At 44.0% G+C, this 24,187-nt stretch overlaps 1 protein-coding gene across 3 annotated transcripts in view; it reads left to right on the top strand.

Annotated features, from left to right (window-relative positions):
- The window catches only part of HRH1 (histamine receptor H1), a 145,696-nt gene extending 122,195 nt beyond the window's left edge, over positions 1-23,501 (top strand). The window contains exons 1-3 of one of the 3 annotated variants that reach the window (XM_011994119.1): positions 13,422-13,491; positions 13,855-13,940; positions 19,713-23,501. In XM_011994119.1, the coding sequence (XP_011849509.1) occupies positions 19,742-21,211 (1,470 nt within the window). In that variant the 5' untranslated portion in view covers positions 13,422-13,491; positions 13,855-13,940; positions 19,713-19,741 and the 3' untranslated portion in view covers positions 21,212-23,501. Of the gene's footprint in view, positions 1-11,106; positions 11,203-13,421; positions 13,492-13,854; positions 13,941-19,712 lie in introns of those variants that run through there. The other 2 variants (XM_011994120.1, XM_011994121.1) reach the window with 2 other exon arrangements.
- The last annotated feature ends 686 nt before the right edge of the window (positions 23,502-24,187 follow it).

Genomic DNA, 24,187 nt, shown 5'->3' with positions numbered 1-24,187 from the left:
TTTTTTATCGAAGAAATCTATTTTATTTTTTTTTTCAAAATGAATGCAGTTAGCTCTTATTTTCCCTATTATGAAATGAAGACAATCTCATTGTTCACATCTAGATGTGTATAAGAGACAGGTTTCTACTTTAGGGCAATTATGAATAATGCTATGAATATCTGCATACAAGTTTTTCTGTGGTCACATGATCAGTTCTCTTGGGTATATATCTAGGTGTGGAATCAATCACTGAGTCATATGGTAACCATGTTTAACCATTTGAAGAACTGTCAGACTGCTTTTCACAGTAGCTGCACCATTTTACATTTCCACCAGCAGTGTTTGAGAGTTCTTATTTCTCCACATCTTCACCACCACTTGTTATTGTCCTTCTTTTTAAATTATAGTCATCCTAGTAGATGTGAAGTGGTATCTCACTGTGGTTTTGATTTTTCATTTCCTTAATGACTAATGATGTTGAACATCCTTTCATGTGCTTTTGAGCCATTCCTATATCTTGTTTGGTGAAATGTCTATATAAATCCTTTGCCTATTTATAAATTGGGTTATTTATCTTCCTGTGATTGAGTTGGAAGAGTTCTTTATATATTTTGGATATATTAGATATATGATATATCATATATATGACCTATAAATATTTTCTTCCATTCCATAGCTTTTCATTTTCTTAGTGGTACCTCTTGAAACCCAAAAGTTTCTCATCTTGATGAAGTCCAATTTAGCAGTTTTTAAAAATTCCTTATGCCTTTGGTGCTATATCTGAGAAATCTTTGCCTAACTCAAGGTCACAAAAATTTAGCTTTTATATTTAGGACTATCATCAATTATGAGCTAATTTTTGTGTATGATATGAGGGAAAGGTCTAAATTCATCCTTCTGCTGGTAGATCTCGGTTGTTCCAGCATATGAATTATTGCATTTTGTCTGCTGTCTTCTTCTATCCCCTCCTCTATTTTAGCATTCCCAGAGGTGAGCAACAGTCCCCCTCCTGCCCCCAGTGGCAGCCCCACACCCCCCACTTACCCCCACTCTTATAAAATCTGGAGTTTTTGCATGAAATCTTTTAGGTTTTTTTTTTTTTTTTTTTTTTTTCTTCTTCCATTTAGTGATACTATCCTTCAGCTTTCCTTTCCTGCACTTAGCTTTAAAAATTCCAGCCTGTCACACCAGGGCTGGGGGTTGTGGGGAGTATACAAACAAACAAGTTCAGTCTCTTAAACCAAATTATAAAATGAGAGATCACAGACGTGTAGGAGGAAAGGGTTTGATTTAGCTCTGTCATTCCTATGGGGGGCAGAATTATTTTGGTGAGGTCACCAGCACGATGAGGATTAAATGACGCAATATGGAAAATCTCCCAGCCTGATGCAATCATGAAAATATTACTTTTCTTTTTCTTTTTTTTTGAGACGGAGTCTCGCTCTGTCGCCCAGGCTGGAGTGCAGTGGCCGGATCTCAGCTCACTGCAAGCTCCGCCTCCCAGGTTTACGCCATTCTCCCGTCTCAGCCTCCCGAGTAGCTGGGAGTACAGGCGCCCGCCACCTCGCCCGGCTAGTTTTTTGTAATTTTTTTAGTAGAGACAGGGTTTCACCGTGTTAGCCAGGATGGTCTCGATCTCCTGACCTCGTGATCCGCCCGTCTCAGCCTCCCAAAGTGCTGGGATTACAGGCTTGAGCCACCGCGCCCAGCCAAAATCTTTTAGTTTTTAAATGTTGTCATTTATTCAATTGTTTCATTTGTCTTCTTGATACATCAGATACATATCAGATATATGAGACCAACAGACTGTCTTGATGGCACAACTCCAATCCCAGAGTTCCAGAAGAGAGGACTGGGCTGACTGGTCTGTTCTGGGTCAGAGGACAACTTCTGATTCAATCAGGTGTGCCCAGGGGTCAGGGTTACATAGTATAATTATGGCTGCCAGAGCCCACCCTAGGTCAGATGATGGTTCTCAGAGAGGAGGCTTGACTTGAGCTGGGCAAATACCCCAAAAGGTGTCCACTCCTGGGTCATTATCTCATATTCAGCATTCTGCATCCCCTATGAACCAGCTTGAGGTTTCTACCTGGGGGCTTGCAAAATTTGTTTTTTTTTTTACCCTGTGTAGTGTTCAAGAAGACAAATGAAACATTTCAGTTGAATAATTGACAGCATTTAAAAACTAAAATATTTCATGTAAAAACTCCAGATTTTGTGTTTCCTTTTAAAAACAGGCAGATCTGAGTCTGCAGCAGTTGGTGGCATGTGAGTGGCAGCTGCCCCTTCAAGCAGAGAACAGGCTCTCCGGGTTACCTCGGTCCCCACCACTCCCTCTTGCTCCACACGCAGTCCTCTGTTCTTAGTAGCTTTTCTTCTCTGACTCTGTAGACTCTTTGCATGTGTACCTCCACCCCTGGAAAACCTACTGGGGCCTCTGCCTGCCCACAAGGTCATCTGCCTCTTGCATCTTACCCAGAGGCTGACTCTTAAGCCAGAACTCCTCTAGATTCTAAGTCAGTCAGGTTCCTGTAATACTAGGCCCATAATGGCATTTTGCTATTTGCAGTCTGCTCTATTCATCACAACCAGTGGCATTGATAAGCCTGGGTGTTTCATGGAAATTATGACCTGGCCAGACTTAATGAGACTATGCAGTACTGGAGCACCTTCATGCATGACACCTCTTTCTCAGAATTAGATCAAAGAAATTAATGCTCTGACTTACTTGACTAGAATAACCAGCCCACAAATGAGGAAGAGGATAGAGCAGTTTGGACTGGGGAGTAGCAGGTGAGGCAGTTTAGAATGAATCAAGAAAGGAATCCCAAACTCTCACTTTGTACTAGAGAAAATAAAAGATGTGCTAAGTATGTGGAAAACATCTATTTTTATTTTTTTATCGAAGAAATCTATTTTATTTTTTTTTTCAAAATGAATGCAGTTAGCTCTTATTTTCCCTATTATGAAATGAAGACAATCTCATTGTTGAAATCCTGAGAAATACCAAATATAATAAATATCATCCAGTACCCAGAGAAAACCATGGTTGATGTAACAAAGATTCACCCTGGATAGAAGCCTGTTAGTTAACAGAATTAACTTTGTCCTGTGCAAATAAACTACGTCTTCTATAAATGTAATTTCATCATAAGCATTTTCCTGTCTCATTGCTGGTGCTCCGTAATGATTATCAATGACCCCATGATATTCTATTCTGTAGCTACTAAGAGGTGAAGCCAGCTGTACTTCCTGGGTGGAGTGGGGACTTGGAGAACTTTTCTGTCTTACCAGAGGATTGTAAAATGCACCAGTCAAGGCTCTGCTCTGTAGCTAGCAAGGAGATTGTAAAATGCACCAATCAGCGCTTTCTAAAACGCACCAATCAGCAGGAGTCTAAAAGTAGCCAATAGCAGGGCGGACTGAAAAAAGGGCACTCTGATAGGACAAAAATGGAACATGGGCGGGGACAAATAAGGGAATAAAAGCAGGCCACCCCAGCCCATCAGGGGCAATCTGCTTGGGTCCTGTTCTGGGCTGTGGAAGGGTTCTTTTGCTCTTAACAGTAAATCTTGCTGCTGCTTTCTCTTTGGGCCCGTGCCATCTTTAAGAGCTGTAACAGTTGGCACCGTGGATGATGCCTGTAATCCCAGCACTTTGGGAGGCCAAGGCAGGCAGGTCAGGAGATCGAAACCATCCTGGCTAACATGGTGAAAACCCGTCTCTACTAAAAATACAAAAAATTAGCTGGCCCTGGTAACGGGTGCCTGTAGTCGCAGATACTCGGGGAGGCTGAGGCAGGAGAATGGTGTGAACATGGAAAGCGGAGCTTGCAGTAGCCGAGACTGCGACACTGCACTCCAGCCTGGGTGACAGAGCAAAACTCAGTTGCCAAAAAAAATAGCAGTAGCACTCACCGCGAAGGTCCGCGGCTCCATTCTTGAAGTCAGCTAGACCAAGAACCCGCCGAAAGGAACCAGCTCCAGATGCACTATCTCAAGATACATTTAGTTCCCAAATGCCAGCTCATTTCCCTTCGTTTCCTGTCGTAAATAATGTTGCAGTGAGCATATTTGTGCATAAATCTTTATTTACACCTTAGATTACCATGAGATGAATTTCTAACTTACGAAGTGGTCAGGGAAAAGTAGAAAAGTGGACCCAAAGGTATGGAACAGTATTCGTCAATGGGATAAATCCTACTTCAAACTTCTGTAAGTCTGAACTTCCTTTTGAAAATTGTGCCTACACTTTCTGCACTTAGTACATCTACGCTGGCTTCTGCTGCTCTGTATTGGTTTGGGTCTTTCTGTTTTTTTGTTTTTGTTTTTGTTTTGAGATGGAGTCTCGCTCTGTCACCAGGCTGAAGTACAGTGGCATGATCTCGGCTCACTGCAACCTCTGCCTCCTGGATTCAAGCGATTCTCCTACCTCAGCCTCCCCAGTAGCTGGGACTACAGGTGCACGCCACCATGCCTGGCTAATTTTTGTGTTTTTAGTAGAGACAGGATTTCGCCATGTTGGCCAGGTTGGTCTCGAACTCCTGACGTCAGGCAATCCACCTGCCTTGGCCTCCCAAAGTGCTGGGATAACAGGTGTGAGCCACTGCGTCCGACCTCGGGTCTCGTTTTTTAGGGCTTATCTGGTAAACCTCTGTTGAGCACCTGTCATGTGCCAGACTGGTGCCAGGCTCAGGAGAAATGACGGCAAGCGAAAATGCAGGGTCCCTGCTGTCAGCGAGGGGCATGTCCCCATGGTATTGCACTTCAAAGTGCACTTTCTATTCCAGGCAGAAATAGTGGACATCCCCCATGGCCTGGAGTTGCTCCGCATTTAGTTGGAGGAGAATCAGCTGAAGAATGATAATCCCACAAGAAAGTTGATATAAGAGGGGCATGTTAGAAGTTGAGGATACCAAGAGAAAGGAAGAAGTAAGAGTTTCAAGGCAAAAGAATGTTCTAGGCAGGGGAACAGCATCAACGTGTAAAGGAGCTTACTTACACCTTGGTCCCAACGTGTACTTCCAGACTCGCCATTCTGTGGTCCAGGAACTTCCAATGACTCCTCCCAATTCCTCAAACTCAGCTGTGTACTTTGGTTCTTTCTTCTACTGAGCCTTAAATACCTCTTTCTTCCTGCTGGCGAACTTCCACCCATCCTTCAGAGCCTAGCTTGCCTATCACTTCTTCTCTGATGTCCTTTCTGACATCCTCATGCTGCCTTGAGAGAGGCAGTTCTTCCCTCTGCTTCCAGCTACCTGCTTTGATCTTACCTCAGTCAGCACATTTGTCCCAGCTGCATTCTAGGATTTTTAATTTAATTGTTTTGATGCTGTTTATCTTGTGTATTTCTTCGCATGCTAATTTACCAACTCCTTGAAGTCAGGGACAGTATTTCAATTAGGATTTGATTTGGCTGTATGTGATAGAAAACACTAGCTAACAATGGCTTCCATGAAATAGACGTGAGGTCCAGAGGTGGGCAGTCCTATCTGATAATGGCAGCCCCTTGATCATCAGGGACCTCAAGTCTGTCCCGATGGCCGCTTCACTTTCCTAATTGTGTGACTTTTCCTTATGGTCCCCAAGATGGCTGCTTAGGTACTACTCATCATATCCACATTCCAGCCAGCTAGAAGAATGAAAGGCCAAAGAAAAGAACACACCTTTATTTTAAGGCTGTTTTCTGGAAGTTGCAAACAACACTTGGATTTACATCCCATTGGAATTTAGTCACATGGTCATGCCCAGCTACAAAGGAGTCTGGGAAATGTAGTTTCTATTCCAGGCAGTTGCATACTCAGCTGAGAAGCAGAGTTCTAGTCTTAGACATGAGAGGAGACTATTATTAGCAGCTTCCACCACAGTGAAAAACAAGGAAAGGTCAAGGATGAGTCCTCTAATCCTGAATGGGGTCAGGTACAGGATGGTGGTGCTCACCAAGAAATGGAAGAAAACATAAGCACTGCTATTGAGCACCTCATGTATGCCAGACATTGTAGTAGGTGCTTTATCTAAAACAACGTTGCTGAGTTTTATTTAGGTAAATAATTGCATTGCCCTTGAGAAAGTTTGGAGTATTTCTAATTTGGAATCAGATCCAGGTTGCCTCTTCTTGCATGCTTCCCATGTTGGGGAGCTTACTGTCTTTCAAAAGGTAACTTGTTGCATTGTTGGATAACATCTATTTTTAGAAAGTTCTGCCTTACTTTGAGTTGAAAGCTGCACTCTTTGGTTGGCAATGGAGTGGAGTAGTTCAGGGTGCATGTTCCTCAGTTAGATCAGTGATTCTAACCCCCAGGGAATACCTGGCAGTGTCTGGTAACATTTTGGGTTGTCATGACTGGGGACTCGCAGCTACTGGCATCAAGTGAGTGGAGGCTAGGGATAATGCTAAATAAATGTCATCACCCAGTGCACAGGACAGCTCCCCACAATGAAGAGTCATGCAGCCCAAATGTCATATGGGAGGACCAAGGTTAAGAAACCCTGAGTTAGGTTCAGGTGCGGTGGCTCATGCCTGTAATCCCAGCACTTTGGGAGACCGAGGCAGGCGGATCACTTGAGGCCTGGAGTTTGAGACCAGCCTGCCCAACATAACAAAACCCCGTCTCTACTAAAAATACGAAAATTAGCCGGGTATGGTGGTGCACACCTGTAGTCCCAGGCACTCAAGAGGCCAAGGCAGGGGAATCACTTGAACCCAGGAGGCAGAGGTTGCAGTGAGCCAAGATCATGCCACTGCACTCCAGTCTGGGTGACAGAATGAGACTTCGTCTAAAAAAAAACAGAGAAACCCTGAGTGAGATAGACCTAGGTTCAAATCTTAATTTAGCAACCACTTCCCAGCTGTGTGACCTTGAGTAAGCTGCTTCACCTCCTGAGCTTGAGCCGACCGTTTCCTCCTCTCCACCTTGGGGATCATCAGATATTTCTCTTGGGCCTGTGGGCATTTAGTAACTGATGTGTGAGAAGCGCCAGCCCTGGGGCTTGGCTCCTTACTGTTTCAGCTGCCTCGTTGGTGGCACAGGATGTGCAAGGAACACGGACTGGGTTGTTTGCTGGCACATGGACCTGATGGGATTAGATTGTAATCACTCTAGTAAAAGCCCCTCCTCATCTAATGGTTTTGGAATGGAGTCATCGCCCTAATTCAAAAATGATGGTTTGCTTGTACATTCTTAGAGAAGAAGGGTCCATTTCTGCTTTTCACCAATTAATCGCAGCACTTTCCCACTCCGCTGTCTCAATTGATCCTCCCAATGGCCTAGGCAGGAGGGCTTACTATTCTCCCTACTTGAAAGGTGAAAAAACTGATACCCCAAGCTGTTTACTCAAGGTGCACACGCTCACACACACACATACACTCACACTCATACACACTCATACACTCATGTACTCAAAAACCATACACACACCTACACACATACACTCACATTCACGCTTACACACACCGACACATTCACACACACACACACACAGACTCTCACGCACAGTCACAGACATTTACACACACACACACGCACATATACATTCACTCACACATTCACACCCGCTCACACAGCCCAGTGAGCAGCAGAGCAGAGAGCATGGGTGAGGACTCAGTTCCTGCCTCCAGAGCTCTCTCTAGGCTGCTACTCTGAGGACACAGAGCTAGGGATGACCTATGGGTGACCAACTTCCTTGCAGACAAACCCTCATCTCACGTGGCTCCTCTAGCTTTTTTCCTCTCTGCCCAGAGCACACCCTCTGTCCAGCACTGTTTCCATAGGCATGGTTTTATCCTCAGAGAGGGCACCTCAGACCCAGCGGGGTCTCCTGAGTGGCATGCAGTGACATGGGATCCATGTCCCCAAATATCTCCCACACTCTTGGCCAGAATATCTGACTTTTCTTTGGAATTTATGCAAGGAAAACCTCAGGGACCAGATTTTTCAAAATGCAGGTCCCTGAGGGAGGGAAAAGCCTTTACATTAGTCATCTCACTGACCAGAACTATCGATTCAAGCTATTTTTTTATTCATTTCACAGTATGTTGCAGACATTGTTAGATTTCACCCCTAAATGTTTAAAGTGCTACAGTAATTTTTAGTTCAGTGATGTCAATTCAGTCATAACTTTTCTTCCTTTAAAGAAAAAGGAAAAATACAGATTTTTTTAATAAAAATAAATCATGGTTGGGCACAGTGACTCACACACCTGTAATCCCAGCACTTTGGGAGGCTTAGGAAGGCAGATGGCTTGAGCCCAGGAGTTTGAGACCAGCCTGGGCAATACAGTGAGACCCTCTCTCTACAGGAAATACAAAAAATTACCCAGGCATGGTGGTGCGTGCCTGTGGTCCCTCCCAGCTACTCAGGAGGCTGAGGTGGGAGGATTGCTTGAATCATTTTCTGTCAAATATAATTGTTAGGTGATAAATAGTGTATACATAATTTTTTAAAAAATGTTTTCTTGGACGGGTGCAGTGGCTCACGCCTGTAATCCTAGTACTTTGGGCGGCTGAGGCAGGTGGATCACTGAGGTCAGGAGTTCGAGACCAGCCTAACCAATATGGTGAAACCCTGTCTCTACTAAAAATACAAAATTAGCCAGGTGTGGTGGTGCATGCCTGTAATCCTAGCTACTTGGGAGACCGAGGCAGGAGAATTGCTTGAACCCAGGAGGCAGAGTGTTAGAAACAAGTGCCTGGTGCTGCAAAGAAAAACAGCACATAGGCAGAAAATTCCTTAGCAAGGCAAATTTACTTCTGCAGAAGGGTGCAGCTTGCGCCAGTCACGATAGCAAAAGCACACTGAGCAGGGTAGGGCAGAGGTTTTTATCTCTGATTCAGTTCCTAGCACTTCCCTGTTGGCTGGGGTTGGACCTCACAATCTAAGCTAACTTGATTGGCTAAGGTTTAAAATCGAATAGGGTCTATTAGGCAGGAAGGAAGAGGGACTATCTGTTACTAGGTGGGAAGGCATATCTGGACTTGTCTGGGCATGGCAAAGGCGGGAAGGTTGTTTACAGAACAGGTAGCTAGGAGACAAGGATGTATGAGGAAATTGGTCTTAAGAAACAGAGAACAGGGAACTAAAGCTTTTTGAAGAGGAATTTATTATCTCTGACCATTTCCCCCTCTTGATTTTATAGTTTTTCCTCTTCAAAATGCCTTGCATGTCTGTTGTTCTTCTTGGGCGTCAAGAAGGGAGAGTATATCTGAAGAAGGTGGGGGTGAATTAGGGGAGGTTTTCGTGAGTGCTGTTTCTATAAGTCTTTGCACTAAACCACGAATACAGGGTATGATACAGCATCCTACAAGAATGAGCACATGTATAACGATTATAAGGGAGGTGAATATTGAGGTCATAATTCCTTTCCATTTCCTGAACCATTTCTCTATGATGGTTGCAAAGGGGTCATCTATTCCAGAATTTTTAGCTAACTCATTTGATAAGGAAGTAAGGCTTTGTAAGGCTTTTGTTTTTGTTCCATCGGGGCGATGTTATCAGGAATAAAAGTACAACATTGGACTCCAATCATGACACAAACCCTGTCTTTTTCAGCTAATATGTCAAGGGCTATTCTGTTTTCGCAAGCCATTTGGCTGGTAGGGCCTAATTGTTCAGCTATTCCTTTAATTGCAACTCTAGTAAAATTAACAAAGCGTTTTGATTATAATAGATATAATTTGTTCAAGCTGCATTCTTGTTTACAGTTGACCACCAGAACAACATAAATTTGAATCCTGCAGCTGTTTGATTTCGGGCTTTGAATTCATCTGGTACCCCTTGTGGTACTCCGATAGCATCTATAATAGCATAAGGATCAAAGGATCCATGAGGGACATCTCTCTTTTTATGATATTCTATCTTCAGCTTTCTTGGTCAATGAAATGCCAAGGTGAAAGGGATAGCCAACTGAATTAGAGCACAAGTGCCGCTCCAGGTACTTGGCAGAGTACCCAGCAATAGTCCTCCACAATACCACCACACATCTGCTTAGGAATGAACAAGGGCATACTGATTGCTAAGCTCTTGAAAAGGCTTGGTTTCACTGCACCCTGTTAGGTCTCCAAGGAATGCTAACTTCTCTGCCTGCCATGAAAGGCAAGAGGTGAAGTTAACATCAGGGGCTGGAGGCTGGATGGCCCTGGGGGGCTGACCCGCAGGGCTTTTGAGGAAATTGGTCTTAAGGGAACAGCAGTGGAAGGATCTTGCATGACTCATTACCCCAGGCTCTGGGGTTCTGGAAGACAGCGATCATCCAGGTCATGCCTCGTTGGTCAGAAGACCATCCAAGTGGGAAGGGTAAATTTGGGTTTCTGGCCTACCTGTCACAGAAGCCTAACAGTCGCTTTTATTTAGCTTGCAGATGGAATATTTAATCCATTCCAACCAGGCATTTGGATCTTGATATCCTGTTTCAATAGCTACAGTTTGCTTTAAATCTTTAACTTCTATAACGGCTACTTTAGTTTTATCATTGGGTATGAAGCGAGAAAAGGTTTGGTTAGAAGAGGGTTTAGGAGGAGAGGGAGAAGGGGATGAAGGAGGTGGAGGAGCGATGAAGCGCATTTCGAAATACTCTATAGGGTCTGTCCCTGAGACTTCTGCTCCTATACCATAAAAACGGCTCAAGGAAGGGTAAGAACCTTGAAAAGTTGGGATAGCAATGGAAATTGGTACAGGATTACACTGGTTATATTGGCAATTGGGAGGAGTACTCCCTTTAGTGAAACAAATGTATGGTTTCAGGAATATACAACTACTCGTTGGGGCCATCCATCCCTGGTTTTTGGTGGTCAGTAGAACATTGGACCAACTATGGCAGAGATGCTGATGCTCTGCTTTAGGAGGACAAGATTCCCAATTAACGGAATCTCCATTAAAATCTTCCCAGACTAATTGATCCCAGTTAACGGATTTCCAGTCTGAGGAGAGCCAGGAAGGACAAAGATACTTTTCTGAAGTAGAGTTGTCTTTGACCCTGCAGATCTCCACAGGGTATAACAAGACGAGCATCGAAAGTGATAGTTTGAGGTGAGTTAGACTTAGTAACATTAATAATAATATGTGGGGTATCTGGGGGAGAGAGGAAAAGGAGGAAGAGGCTGATTAAGCTTTTCTCTTTAGCGTTACTTTGTCCAGGGTAGGTACTTTGGAGAGGGTACTCGGGTGTGATGGGTCCATCCTCTCTCAGCGGTCTGGACTGCTGTCTCAGTTGTGAGGAGCACTAGGTAAGGTCTTTCCCAAGTGGGTTCGAGCTTTCCCTCTTTCCAACTTCTGATAAGGATGTGATCTCTAGGCTGGTGTTGATGAACTGGGAATTCAAGGGTTGGAGTTTGTGCTAGGAGGCCTTGAGTCCTGAGGGAGGAAAAGATAGAAGATAGACCTAATACATAGTTTCTAAGAAACTGATCTTTTGTTTCAAATGTAGGAAGATCAGTAGTAGAATGTAGATAAGGCAATCCAAAAAGCATCTCATAAGGGGGTAGACCTATATCTTTTCGGGGAGCAGTTCGGACTCTCAACAGGGCAATAGGCCTTTCTACTCTCCCTGATGAAGGTGGATGCACGGCATGTGGTATTCCTATTTTCTTTAGGTTGTTTTTTGGTTTTTCTGCACACTGTGCAACTGTCTGCAACTTGTCTAGCAAGGGTATAAATTCCTATGCATCCGTAAACTCTGAGGACTGCATCACACATAGCTTGGGGGCCCCAGTGAGTTCCTTGATGTAGTTGTGACAATATGTCTCGCATGAGGGGCTTAGACAGCATTTCCGTCTTGTCTGATTGTACCCATTTTCCCGCGTGGCTTTCTTTGGCTCCTATTTCTTTTAACTTTTCTTGCTCTCTGGGGGAGAAAATAGGGACTGTAGCTGGAGGGGTAAGATAAAGGGTTAGGTGGCAAATGGGTGCTGCTTGAGAAGAGGCAACTTGTTTGGCCACTTGGTCAGCTAGATTATTCCCTCGGCTCTCAAAGGAAAGATTCTTCTAGTGAGCCGGAACATGAACAACTGCTGTCTCTTCTGGCAGCTGTAAGTTCTCTAGTACTTGGATTATCAAGTCTGTGTGGACTAAGTTTTGGCCCCTTTACTGTTAATAAAGCCTTGCTGTGCCCAAATTTTCCCAAAGATGTGGACTACTCCAAAGGCATACTTGAAGTCAGTATAAATAGTTCCCTCCTGGTTTTGCAGAAATTTTAAGGCTTGATTTAGTGTAAACAACTCACGTTTGCTCAGACCAGTCATTAGGTAGGGTGTCTCCGTCTACTCCTGAGTACCCGTTATGCCTTTTCCCTTTTATTACTTGAGAAGAACCATCTACAAAAAGGTGTCTTCCGGTTTGAAAGGGAGTTTATCTGAACATCTATGCCCCAGTTCTTCTGGTGTGGGGCATGGGTTTTTTTCTGCATTTGAATTTCCTGTTAAGGCAGCAGGGTTAAGTGAATCATCAGTAGTTAGGATTAAATAATCTTTTCCTAACAAGATAACTTCGTATTTTAAAATTCTTGAGTCAGTAAGCAACCTTTCTGCCTTCTGATTTAGGATAGTTCTGACCTGGTGAGGTGTGCTCACAATGGGGTTTCCGCCAAAAGTTATTTTTCCACTTTCTTCTGTTAGCAAAGCAGTTGCCGCTACAGATTGAATGCATTTGGGCCATCCGTGGGTCACTGGGTTAAGAATTTTTGACTGGAAGCCTACGGGTTGCTGGTGGCCTCCATGCTTTTGGGTAAGTACTCTTAAGGCTACGCCCTTGTTTACATTGACAAAAAGATGGAATGGCTGCTTAAGGAGGGTAAAGCTAGGACAGGGGCAGTTACTAATAGATGTTTTAACCTTTCCACCTGTTGGATTTCTGGTAATTGCCAAATGACGGGGTCTGGCTCGTCTTGTGTGAGCTTTTTGTATGAGAATTTTGTTTCCAGGGCATAAGAGTCTATCCATAGATGACAGTATCTGACTAATCCTCCTTCAATCCGTTCAAGCCAAATTTTCCATTTGCCTTGGCTAATTAAATGCCCTAAATATTTTACTTCAGGTTCTACAAATTGGAGTTTGTTTTTTGAGACTGTTAACCCTTCATCCCACAGAAAATTTAAGACATGAGTTGAGAAGGCTGCTACTTCTTTTCTATCATCTCCTGAAATTAGAAGATCATCCATGTACTGGAGGAGGCATATGCACGAGGGCAGGGAAAGTTTCTCTAGCACTTGTTCTAATATTTGACTAAATAAATTTGGAGACTCTGTAAACCCCTGGGGTAAGACTGTCCATCGGTATTGCTGTTTTCAACTGGAGTGAGGGTCTTCCCACTCAAAGACAAATAGGTCCTGGCTGCCCTCTGCTAATGGACAAGCCCAGAAGGCATAATTTAAATCAATTACTGTACTATCTGATTAATAGCTCTAAGGTCTTGCACTAACCAGTATGACCCGTCTGCCTTCTTTAAAGGCAGTTTTGGAGTGTTACAGGGAGACACACAGGATTTAAGAAGCCCGTCATGGAGAAGACCTTCAATTACAGGTTTTGAATTTACCCTGGCTTCTAAAGGAATAGGGTATTTCTTTCGCTTTACTACTTCCCCAGGGGTTTTAAATTTAACATGAATCAGAGGAATCTGTAACTTTCCTTGATCCCATCTTTTGACCATACCTCGGGATAAATGTGTTCTTCGTCTGCAGTGGTGAGCAAGATTAGGGAGGGGAGGGGAGGAATTTTCCATAATTGATTTGGAGGCCTAAGCCTAATTTTAGTATTAAATCGCTTCCTAATAGATTTGTCCCTGCTTCTGGAATTAATGGAAATTTGATACTAGCTGATCAATTTTATATTTCATTTTTGTCTCCTTTAAGATTTTTGTTCTAAATCCTTCTCCTTTAACCCCAGAGATAAAAAGTTTTTCTTGTGAACAAGTTACACTAGATGGAAGATAACAAACTGAGGAGTGAGCTGCTTCTGACTCGATTAAAAAGGTAATAAGCTCAGGTTTAGGTCCCACTTCTAAATTTACCGAGGGCTCTTGGTGGGACTCAATATAAAAAGATAGAGCCCCTGATTTCCCTAGTCTTCTTCAAAAGCCATAAGTGGGATGATTTTTCTTCTTTTTCCCATGTGGGACATTGTCTTTTAAAGTGACCTATTTTTCCACATTTGAGACATTTGTTCTGTGATTTCTTAGTAATATCTGGCCAGCTATTGGTAACAAAGTGGAGCTTTAACATTCCTTGTCCAAGGGGGTCTTCTGATTCTAGGCCAGCATATTTTTCTCATTTGCTCTTTAAGCCTTTCTAAAAATTCTATCGGTCCCTCATCTTTTCCCTGTTTTATATTAAAGGACTTGGTAAGATTTTGGGTGTGGGGCACTGATTCTCAAATTCCTTTTATTACCATCTCCCTAAGGTCTCTCATACTTCCTCGATGGGCTATATTGTTGTTATCCCATTGAGGATCCTGGGCTGGGAATTATGTCCAGCCACTGGAACATTCTGACCAGGAGGGTGTTCACATTCCCAAATGGTCATAGCGGTCCTGCGTATCATGCTCCTTTCTTCTCCTGAGAATAGGATGCCTAAGATAGACATTAATTCATCCAAAGTATATAACTGGGGTCCTAAAACTGATTGATTTGATCTGCCACTCCATAAGGGTCATCTAAGAGTGGTTTAACCTCCTTTTTTAGGTTTAGGAGAAGGGTCTGTGGTGGCAGCTGCTTGGGGGAGAGGAAGGTTCTTTAGTCCAAACAAAACAGCAGTATTTTATCATTTGCTGCTTTTTCTTGTGTTTGGTCCTTCCATTATCCTTCCAATATTCTAACATTAGGCCTAGGGGACTATCAGAGGGGATATTATCATGATCATGATTTTTCCTACTTTTGTCTTACTTGCTGTATTTTCCATCCTGGAGAAAGTGTTTATCCCTGGGGCTCAATCTCTCTTACTAGAGATTTCTTGCACCCTAGCAAGTCTGTGGGGCTCAACCTCTCCTACTAGAGATTTCTCACACTCTTCAGCTTTCGCTTCATCCTTCATCTGCTTCCCTTGTGGTAATTTTCAGGTCCCTCTTAGCATAGGCAGGTTGATATAAACCCCACAACAGGCAAACTGCCTTCAAGCCATATGAGGTGACTGCAGAATCAGATCCAGACTCTGCACTTGCTCTGCACTCAATTGTGCATCTTACTCCCTCGCTTTCAACCTCCAGGATGTCCTGACCACCAAGGAAATACTTCACCGCCCCCAAGGTTTTTCTTACCTTAGTCTGTGCACAAAGTTACCTGGTCACCACGGTATCTGTAGGCCTTTTCTTCCCGCATTGCTGGAATCCAGGTTTATTCATCACACCAGGTGGGTCTCAATCCCTTACCCTTGAGGCCACCTCAACAAAGCAGTGGGCTGCGTCTCCTCACGAGAGATGATCTGAGACCCCTTCTAGGAGGAGAATGGGAATCCCAGACGAACCCCCAAATTTGTTAGAAACAAGTGCCTGGTGCCTCAAATAAAAACAGCACGTAGGCAGAAAATTCCTCAGCAAGACAAATTTACTTCTGCAGAAGGGTGCAGCTTGCAGCAGTCACAATCGCAAAAGCACACAAAGCAGGGTAGGGCAGGGGTTTTTACTCCCTAAGGCAGTTCCTGGCACTTCTGTATCCTTTCCCCATTGGCTGGGGTTGGACCTCACAATCTAAGCTAACTTGATTGGCTAAGGTTTAAAATTGAATAGGGTCTATTAGGTGGGAAGGAAGAGGGACTGTCCATTACTAGGTGGGAAGGCATATCTGGACTTGTCTGAGCATGGCAAAGGCAGGAAGGCTGTTTACAGAACAGGTAGCTAGGAGACAAGGAAGTACAAGGAAGTTGGTCTTAAGAAACAAAGAACAGGGAACTAAAGCTTTTTAAAGAGGAATTTATCATCTCTGAAAGGAGGTTGCAGTGAGCTGAGATCGCACCATTGCACTCCAGCTTGGGCAACAAGAGCGAAACTCTGTCTCAAATTAAAATTAAAAAGTAAAAATTAACATAAAATAAAAAATGGTTTCTCTCCCCTCTATGTGCCAGACAATGAGGAAAAGAGAGAAAGGAGACGCCTCTGGAGGCCAGGAAGCTGAGAGCCACCTTGAGAATGCCAAGCTGGGGAAGTATTTATGGAAACTACTTCCTGCTTCCTTCCAAGCAAAACAGTAAAAAATAAAAATCCCTGAGACACTACTTCCTTCGCCTTATGAACCCTGAAAATCTGAGACAAGTCTCAGTTAATTAGAAAGTTTATTTTGCCAAGGTTGAGGATGCAAACCCATGACACAGCAACAGGAGGTCCTGACGATGTGCCCAAGGTGGTCAGAGCACAGTTTGGTTTTATACATTCTACGAGGCACAATTAATATATGTAAGATGAACACTCGTTCGGTCTGGGAAAGGCGGGTCAACTCAAAGCTGGGAGGAGGCTTCTAGGACTTAGGTAGATAAGAGACGTGGTTGCATTCTTTTGGGTTTCTGATTAGCCTCTCCAAAAGAGGCAATCAGAAGATATGCATTTATCTTAGTGAGCAGAGGGATGACTTTGAATAGAATGGGAGACAGGTTTGCCCAAAGCAGTTCCCAGTTTGAATTTTCCCTTTAGCTTAAGTGATTTTGGGGCCCCAAGTTGTTTTCCTTTCACAGCCTACTTTCTTCCTTCCAGAGGTGGCTGTGTACAATTTCACGGGGTTGGGACTTGATCAGGGCAGAAGGTGAAGCTGCAAGGTATTAGATATGGGAATGGAGAAAAATACAGGCTGGAGCTGTGGGTTTGAGTGTTGTCCTCATAGGAGGTGATGACCGAGGAGTAGGGAAGTCAGAGGATGAGACCCCCGAGGCCGACAGCACAGAGTGACAGGAGCATACAGCAGGACTTTAGGTCACCCAAGGAGACAGTGATGCTGTTGAAGAAGTCAGAGGAGGCGCCATCAGCAATCAGAGGATTGCTCTGATTGGCAGCTCAGAGCTGGAGGACATCAAAAAATACCGCTGTAAGAAAGAGACCTGGAAAAGTCTTTAGAGATTGTCTACCCCCCCACACACCACCCATTTGACACATGAGAAGATGGAGGCCAAGAGATCACTGAGAAAATAAATGGCAGAGCTTGGGCACAATCGGTGCTGCCCAAAATGGTGTTTTTCCACCAAAGACATACAGAAGGTTCCTTCCACAAGGATCAAATATCGTGGGGTTTTGATTTTTATCTTAAAAAACTATATAAATTTAGCCTTCTACAGGCTGGGCACGGTGGCTCACGCCTGTAATCCCAGCACTTTGGGAGGCTGAGGCGGGAGGATTATGAGGTCAGGAGATCGAGACGAACCTGGCTGAGACGGTGAAACCCCGTCTCTACTAAAAATACAAAACTTAGCTGGGCGTGGAGGCGGGTGCGTGTAATCCCAGCTACTCAGCAAGCTGAGGCAGGAAAATCGCTTGAACCCAGGAGGCAGAGGTTGCAGTGAACCGAGATCGCGTCATTGCACTCCAGCCTGGGTGACAGAGCGAGACTCCGTCTCTAAATAAATAAATACATTAATTAATTAATTTAGCCTTCTACTCAAGAACTTATCTGGCTTCGTCTTAATGTAAAAATATTTGTTTTTGCTAAATTACTGAGATAAATTTACACTATTTATTAGTGTTTATCAGTTTTCTTTAAACTTACCACTTTTTGATGAATATGAAAATCTAAAAACTTGGCCAGGCACAGTGGCTTACGCCTGTAATCCCAGCACTATGGGAGGCCAAGGTGGGGGAATATCTGAGGTCAGGAGTTCAAGATCAGCCTGACCAACATGGTGAAACCCTTTCTCTACTAAAAATACAAAAATTTGCTGGGTGTAGTGGTGGGTGCCTATAATTGCAGCTACTCGGGAAGCTGAGGCATGAGAATCACTTGAACCCGGAGGGCAGAGATTGCAGTGAGCTGAGATGGTGCCACTGTACTCCAGCCTAGGTGACAGAGTGAGACTGTCTTAAAAAAAAAAAAAAAAAAAAAAAAGGCTGGGCGTGGCGCCTCATTCCTGTAATCCCAGCACTTTGGGAGTCCAAGGTGGGTGGATCACCTGAGGTCAGGAGTTCAAGTCCAGCCTGATCAACATGGTGATACCCTGTGTCTTCTAAAAAAAATGCAGAAAAAATAGCCGGGTGTGGTGGCACACTCCTGTAATCCCAGCTACTCGGGAGGCTGAGGCAGGAGAATCACTTGAATCTGGGAGCTGGAGATTGTAGTGAGCCAAGATGGTGCCATTGCACTCCAGCCTGGGTGACAGAGTGAGACTCCGTCTCAAAAAAAAAAAAAAAATCTAAAAACTCCTTCCAGAAGATTTAATACTTAATTTCACACCCAACCACCCGACTTGGGGATCACCAATAACAGAGGATACAGTCCGTTTTCAGTAGAGCCTTACTAGCAAAGGTTTTTATTTTTGTTTTTCAGATATAGGATCTTGCCCTGTCACCCAAGCTGGAGTGCAGTGATGTGATCACAGCTCACTGCAGCCTCCCGAGTAGCTAGGACTATAAATGTGTGTTATCATGCTGGGCCAATTTTTTAAAAATTTCATTGTAAAGACAGGATTCCACTGTGTTGCCCAGGCTGCAACTCTTGACCTCAAGTGATCATTCCACCTTTAACTCTTGCCCTCAAGCAATCCTCCCACCTCAGACTCCCCAAATGCTGGGATTATGGGTATAAGCCACCATTTCCAGCCTACTAGCAAGGGTCTTGTTACATATTGCTTGGCATGATTTATGTAATTTTTAAAAAATTGTTTTTCAAATAGAAAAGTAAAACAACAAATATACTTTTCCAAATAACATAATCCCCTTTTCACTTGAGAACTTTCCTCAAAAAGATATGCTAGATTTATTTCATGCTTTATGTGCCTCTGGTGTGTCCCCTTAGAACCTCTTCTGTATCAGTTAGGGATGGTTTTAGCTGCAAGTAAGAACTCCCACAACAGTGATGTAAGCAAAAAGAAAAAAAAGCAAAGCAAAGCAAAACAAAACCCATTTAATTATTTCCCATAATAACAAGTCTGGGAGAAGAAGATTCCAGAGTTGGCTCAGCAGCTTAGTGACAGTAAGGCCCTAGGTTGGCATTTTCTTGGCATTCCCGATGGTCCCAAGATGACTGTCATGGCCTCAAACATCACTTCCTCACATCCTGTCAGGAAGAAGGAGGCAAGTGAGCAACAACAATTTTTCTTGTTTTGCTCATTTGTCAGAAAGGAAGAACGTTCCTAAAAACTCCACCTCTGCCATTTGACATCCTCATCCAACTCTTTGGCCATGGTGGTATCTCATGGTCACTCCTCTATCCGCCACTGTAAAGAGGAATTAGATTGCCATATTCCGCTTAGACTCATGAGGATGCAGCCCACATTCCCAGAACATGTGCAGAATTAGATTTCTACAAACTCCTTCTTTACCTTGCTTCTGCCCAACTCTCTCACTAGAATGCACATTCTGTAAGAGCAAACATTTTTGTCTGTTTTGTTCACAGCTATATCCTCAATACCTAGAAGAGTGACAGGAATTCAATAAATAGTTGTTGAGTGAGGGAATGAATGCATGAATAAGGAAAAGGGGACATGGCTGTTGAGTAGGTAACCAGCAGTGTCTATTACCCCCAAGAGCATACAACTCCAGTCTGATGAACATCATGCTGCTAAGTGGCCACTGATCACCCAAGTCTCTGACCTTACTTTTTCTATCTTTTCTCCCAGGGAGTGAGCCATAACTGGTGGCTGCTCTTATGCCAATGACCCTCCCCAATTCCTCCTGCCTCTTAGAAGACAAGATGTGTGAGGGGAACAAGACCACTATGGCCAGCCCCCAGCTGATGCCACTGGTGGTGGTCCTGAGCACTATCTCCTTGGTCACAGTGGGGCTCAACCTGCTGGTGCTGTATGCTGTACGGAGTGAGCGGAAGCTCCACACCGTGGGGAACCTGTACATCGTCAGCCTCTCGGTGGCGGACCTGATCGTGGGTGCTGTCGTCATGCCTATGAACATCCTCTACCTGCTCACGTCCAAGTGGTTACTGGGCCGTCCTCTCTGCCTCTTTTGGCTTTCCATGGACTACGTGGCCAGCACAGCGTCCATTTTCAGTGTCTTCATCCTGTGCATTGATCGCTACCGCTCTGTCCAGCAGCCCCTCAGGTACCTTAAGTATCGTACCAAGACTCGAGCCTCAGCCACCATTTTGGGGGCCTGGTTTCTCTCTTTTCTGTGGGTTATTCCCATTCTAGGCTGGAATCATTTCATGCAGCAGACCTCGGTGCGCCGAGAGGACAAGTGTGAGACAGATTTCTATGATGTCACCTGGTTCAAGGTCATGACTGCCATCATCAACTTCTACCTGCCCACCTTGCTCATGCTCTGGTTCTATGCCAAGATCTACAAGGCCGTACAACAACACTGCCAGCACCGGGAGCTCATCAATGGATCCCTCCCTTCCTTCTCAGAAATTAAGCTGAGGCCAGAGAACCCCAAGGTGGGTACCAAGAAACCAGGGAAGGAGTCTCCCTGGGAGGTTCTGAAAAGGAAGCCAAAAGATGCTGGTGGTGGATCTGTCTTGAAGTCACCATCTCAAACCCCCAAGGAGATGAAATCCCCAGTTGTCTTCAGCCAAGAGGACAATGGAGAAGTGGACAAACTCCACTGCTTTCCACTTGATATTGTGCAGATGCAGACTGCGGCAGAGGGGAGTAGCAGGGACTGTGTAGCCGACAACCAGAGCCATGGCCAGCTCAAGACAGATGAGCAGGGCCTGAACACACATGAGGCCAGCGAGATGCCAGAGGATCAGATGTTAGGTGATAGCCAATCTTTCTCTCGAACAGATTCAGATACCATCACAGAGACAGCACCAGGCAAAGGCAAATTGAGGAGTGGGTCTAACACAGGCCTGGATTACATCAAGTTTACTTGGAAGAGGCTCCGCTCACATTCAAGACAGTATGTATCTGGGTTGCACATGAACCGCGAAAGGAAGGCCGCCAAACAGTTGGGTTTTATCATGGCAGCCTTCATCCTCTGCTGGATCCCTTACTTCATCTTCTTCATGGTCATTGCCTTCTGCAAGAGCTGTTGCAATGAACATCTGCACATGTTCACCATCTGGCTGGGCTATATCAACTCCACGCTGAATCCCCTCATCTACCCCTTGTGCAATGAGAACTTCAAGAAGACGTTCAAGAGAATTCTGCGTATTCGCTCCTAAGGGAGGCTCTGAGGGGATGCAACAAAACGATTCTTATGATGTCCAACAAGGGGAAATAGAAGACGAAGGCCTGTGTGTTGCCAGGCAGGCACCTGGGCTTTCTGGAATCCAAACCACAGTCTTAGGGGCTTGGTAGTTTGGAAAGTTCTTAGGCACCACAGAAGAACAGCAGATGGTGGTGATCAGCAGAGAGATTGAACTTTGAGGAGGAAGCAGAACCTTTGCAAGAGAATCAGACCTGTTTCTTGTAAGTGGGTTCAAAAAGAAAAAAAAGAGAATCAGACCTGGATGGAGCTCTCCTGCTCCTCAGGAACTATGGGAGCCTCAGACTGTCATTGTAATTCAAGCTTTCCGCGTCAAATGATTGACAACTGAAGGGACATGTGGCTAGGGTTCCACTGGAGAATTGAAAAGAACTCTTGAGCCCTCCTGGAATGGAGCTGTATGACTGTGCAGAGACCTTATCCATGCGAATAGTTGCTGTCCCCTTCCAGGGGTCACCTTGAGAGGCATGACAGCTGTTCCACAGGGGCCCCCTTCTCAGAAAACTTCTCTTCTGAGCCTCTTTTACAGCTTTCTCCAGAACCAGTGTCTGAACCACCCTGGAAATTCTGCCTTATTATTTCTTACTCACACATGTTTAGAGTGGATAGAAAATTATGCAGCTTGCACACCCATCGTCTTTAACCCCAAATTTCCTTTGGCTATTAAAAAAGTGGTGGCAAAAGTCGTCCTCAAAAGAAAGAGAAATGAAATATTTTTGAATTGTTGCACGTTAAAAATTAAAAGAAGGAATGGGGGCAGAATGCCATATTTTTTGAGGGCTGTACTAGGTTTATCTCATTTAAGTCCAGCAACACCCCACAGGAGGGGAATGTTCTAACTCTAGTTTGCAGAGGAGCAAATTGAGGTGCAGCAAGGTGAGAGAGGTACCCAAGGTCACATAGCTAGTTATGTGAGAAAGTTAGAATACAAATCCTCTGGGGTTCCAGCTTATTGTAGCATATTTTCTCCAAAAGGCAAAAATGTGTCCTCTTGGCTGGGCATCGTAGCTCAAGTCTATAATCCCAGCACGTTGGGAGGCCGAGGTGGGCAGATCATTTGAGGCCAGGAGTTCAAGACCAGTCTGGCCAATATGGCGAAACCTTGTCTATACTAAAACTAAAAAATTATCTGGGCATGGTGGGGCATGCCTGTAGCCCCAGTTACTCAGGAGGCCAAGGCACGAGAATCGCTTGAACCCAGGAGGTGGAGGTTGCAGTGAGCCAAGATCATGCAACTGCACTCCAGCCTGGGCAACAGAGCAAGACTCTGTCTCAAAAAAACATAATATAGTATTTTAACAATGTGCCCTCTTAAGTATGCATACATACACATATACAGTATTCCCAAGAGTGGTGGCAGCTCAAAATGATATGTTGAGTAGACGAACAGCTGACATGGAGTTCCTGTGCACCTACAGAAGGTGAGGCTTTGAAGGATCCAAGTGCATTTTTATCTGTGAGTTCTGTTGCGTTTGTCAAAAAGTCATTGTAATCTTTCATGACCATACCTGTTCAGCAAAAACTGGCAAAGACATAGGAACATATAGTTTTACTTGGCGTTTATGTTGCAATCTGCTTGTGATTTATGTTTTAAAACTTGATGCTAAACCATAATATGTATAGCAAATGGAGCAAGCTGATATTTTGTATTTTGTGTTCCTCTTTGCATGATCTGTTAACATGAGATATTTTTACCTACCTAAAATATGATGTTTAAAAGCATACTGTATGTGATTTATTTATTTCTACCTTTCTGAGTCTCTTGGACTAAGAAGATGTATTGAAATGTACCACCACATGTTAACAAAGTTTGATATGGGGTTTCTCTTTGGTTTCTGATCACATTTGTAAATGTCTTTTCAAAAGGATTTACTTTTTATAAAAAGCTTCATTCTCACTTTGCTTTGCACTCCCCAAACTTCTTGTTCAGAACTAGGGGAGTTTAGGAGACTTTAATCCCAGTTTCAGAAGCTGCAGCTGGTCTGTTTCCAGGTCAGAAACCATTGTTCAGAAGACCACCCTATGACAGAGCTGCTCCTCAGGGTCCCTCAGGACCAAAGAACACTCCAAAAGAGCACTCCACATGGACAAGTAGCTAAATGTCCATTCTTTATCATGAACAATCGAGGCAACTAGTGGAGAGAACCGATTGTGAACTCTGCCTCTGAGTCAAAGAGACCTGGATTTGAGTCTGACAAGAACAATAAATGGTCAATAAATATAAATTATCAGAGTCTAAGGAAAAAGGTCTATGCATTATTGTATACAGTGTCTCTAGTGCTTGCATAGTGTCTGGTATACAGAGGGCACTCCTATGCATTTTTAAAACATGCTGAGCACATACCATGTGCCAGGCTTTGTGTTTTATCTAATGTTATCTAATGGTATTGTTGCCGTTATGTAATGTTGCCTTTACAACAACTTCATGAGGGAGATTTCCATCTTTACAAATAGGCAAACTGAGGCCCAGAGAGATTGAAGAACTACTCCAAGGTCTGATTTTGGAATGTGCTTCCTTTCTACTTTATCAGTCTGCTCTTCCTACTCCTGTCTGAACGATGGAAATTAATTTTTGAATGTATAAAAGACAACAGACTATGATACAGAAATGTCAGCCCCAGCCCACTAAGAAAGCCCCATCCCATCAGTGGCTGATGGCTTGCACAAAATCCAGATGAAGTCAGGCCTTCTGCCCTAGATACTAAAATAAGCACCTCCTAAGAGAGGGCTGTTATAGGGACCTTGATCATTAAGAAAGAACCTTGCAGACCCAGAAACTCCTTCAGGATTCTTTTCATGGGCTTAAGGCTGATTAACTTCAAGCCAGTTCTTCAAATGACCAATTGCCCAATTTACCAATTTACCAATTTACCAAACATTGACTTCTTTGTAACTATTCACAAAATTTAATACAATTCATATTGGATGAGGT

The sequence above is a fragment of the Mandrillus leucophaeus genome, unplaced genomic scaffold, assembly GCF_000951045.1.
Source record: "Mandrillus leucophaeus isolate KB7577 unplaced genomic scaffold, Mleu.le_1.0 Scaffold442, whole genome shotgun sequence".
Classification (NCBI taxonomy): Eukaryota; Metazoa; Chordata; class Mammalia; order Primates; family Cercopithecidae; genus Mandrillus; species Mandrillus leucophaeus.
The sequence above is the reverse complement of the archived record's forward strand: the minus strand, read 5'-3'. Positions and strand labels throughout refer to the sequence as shown.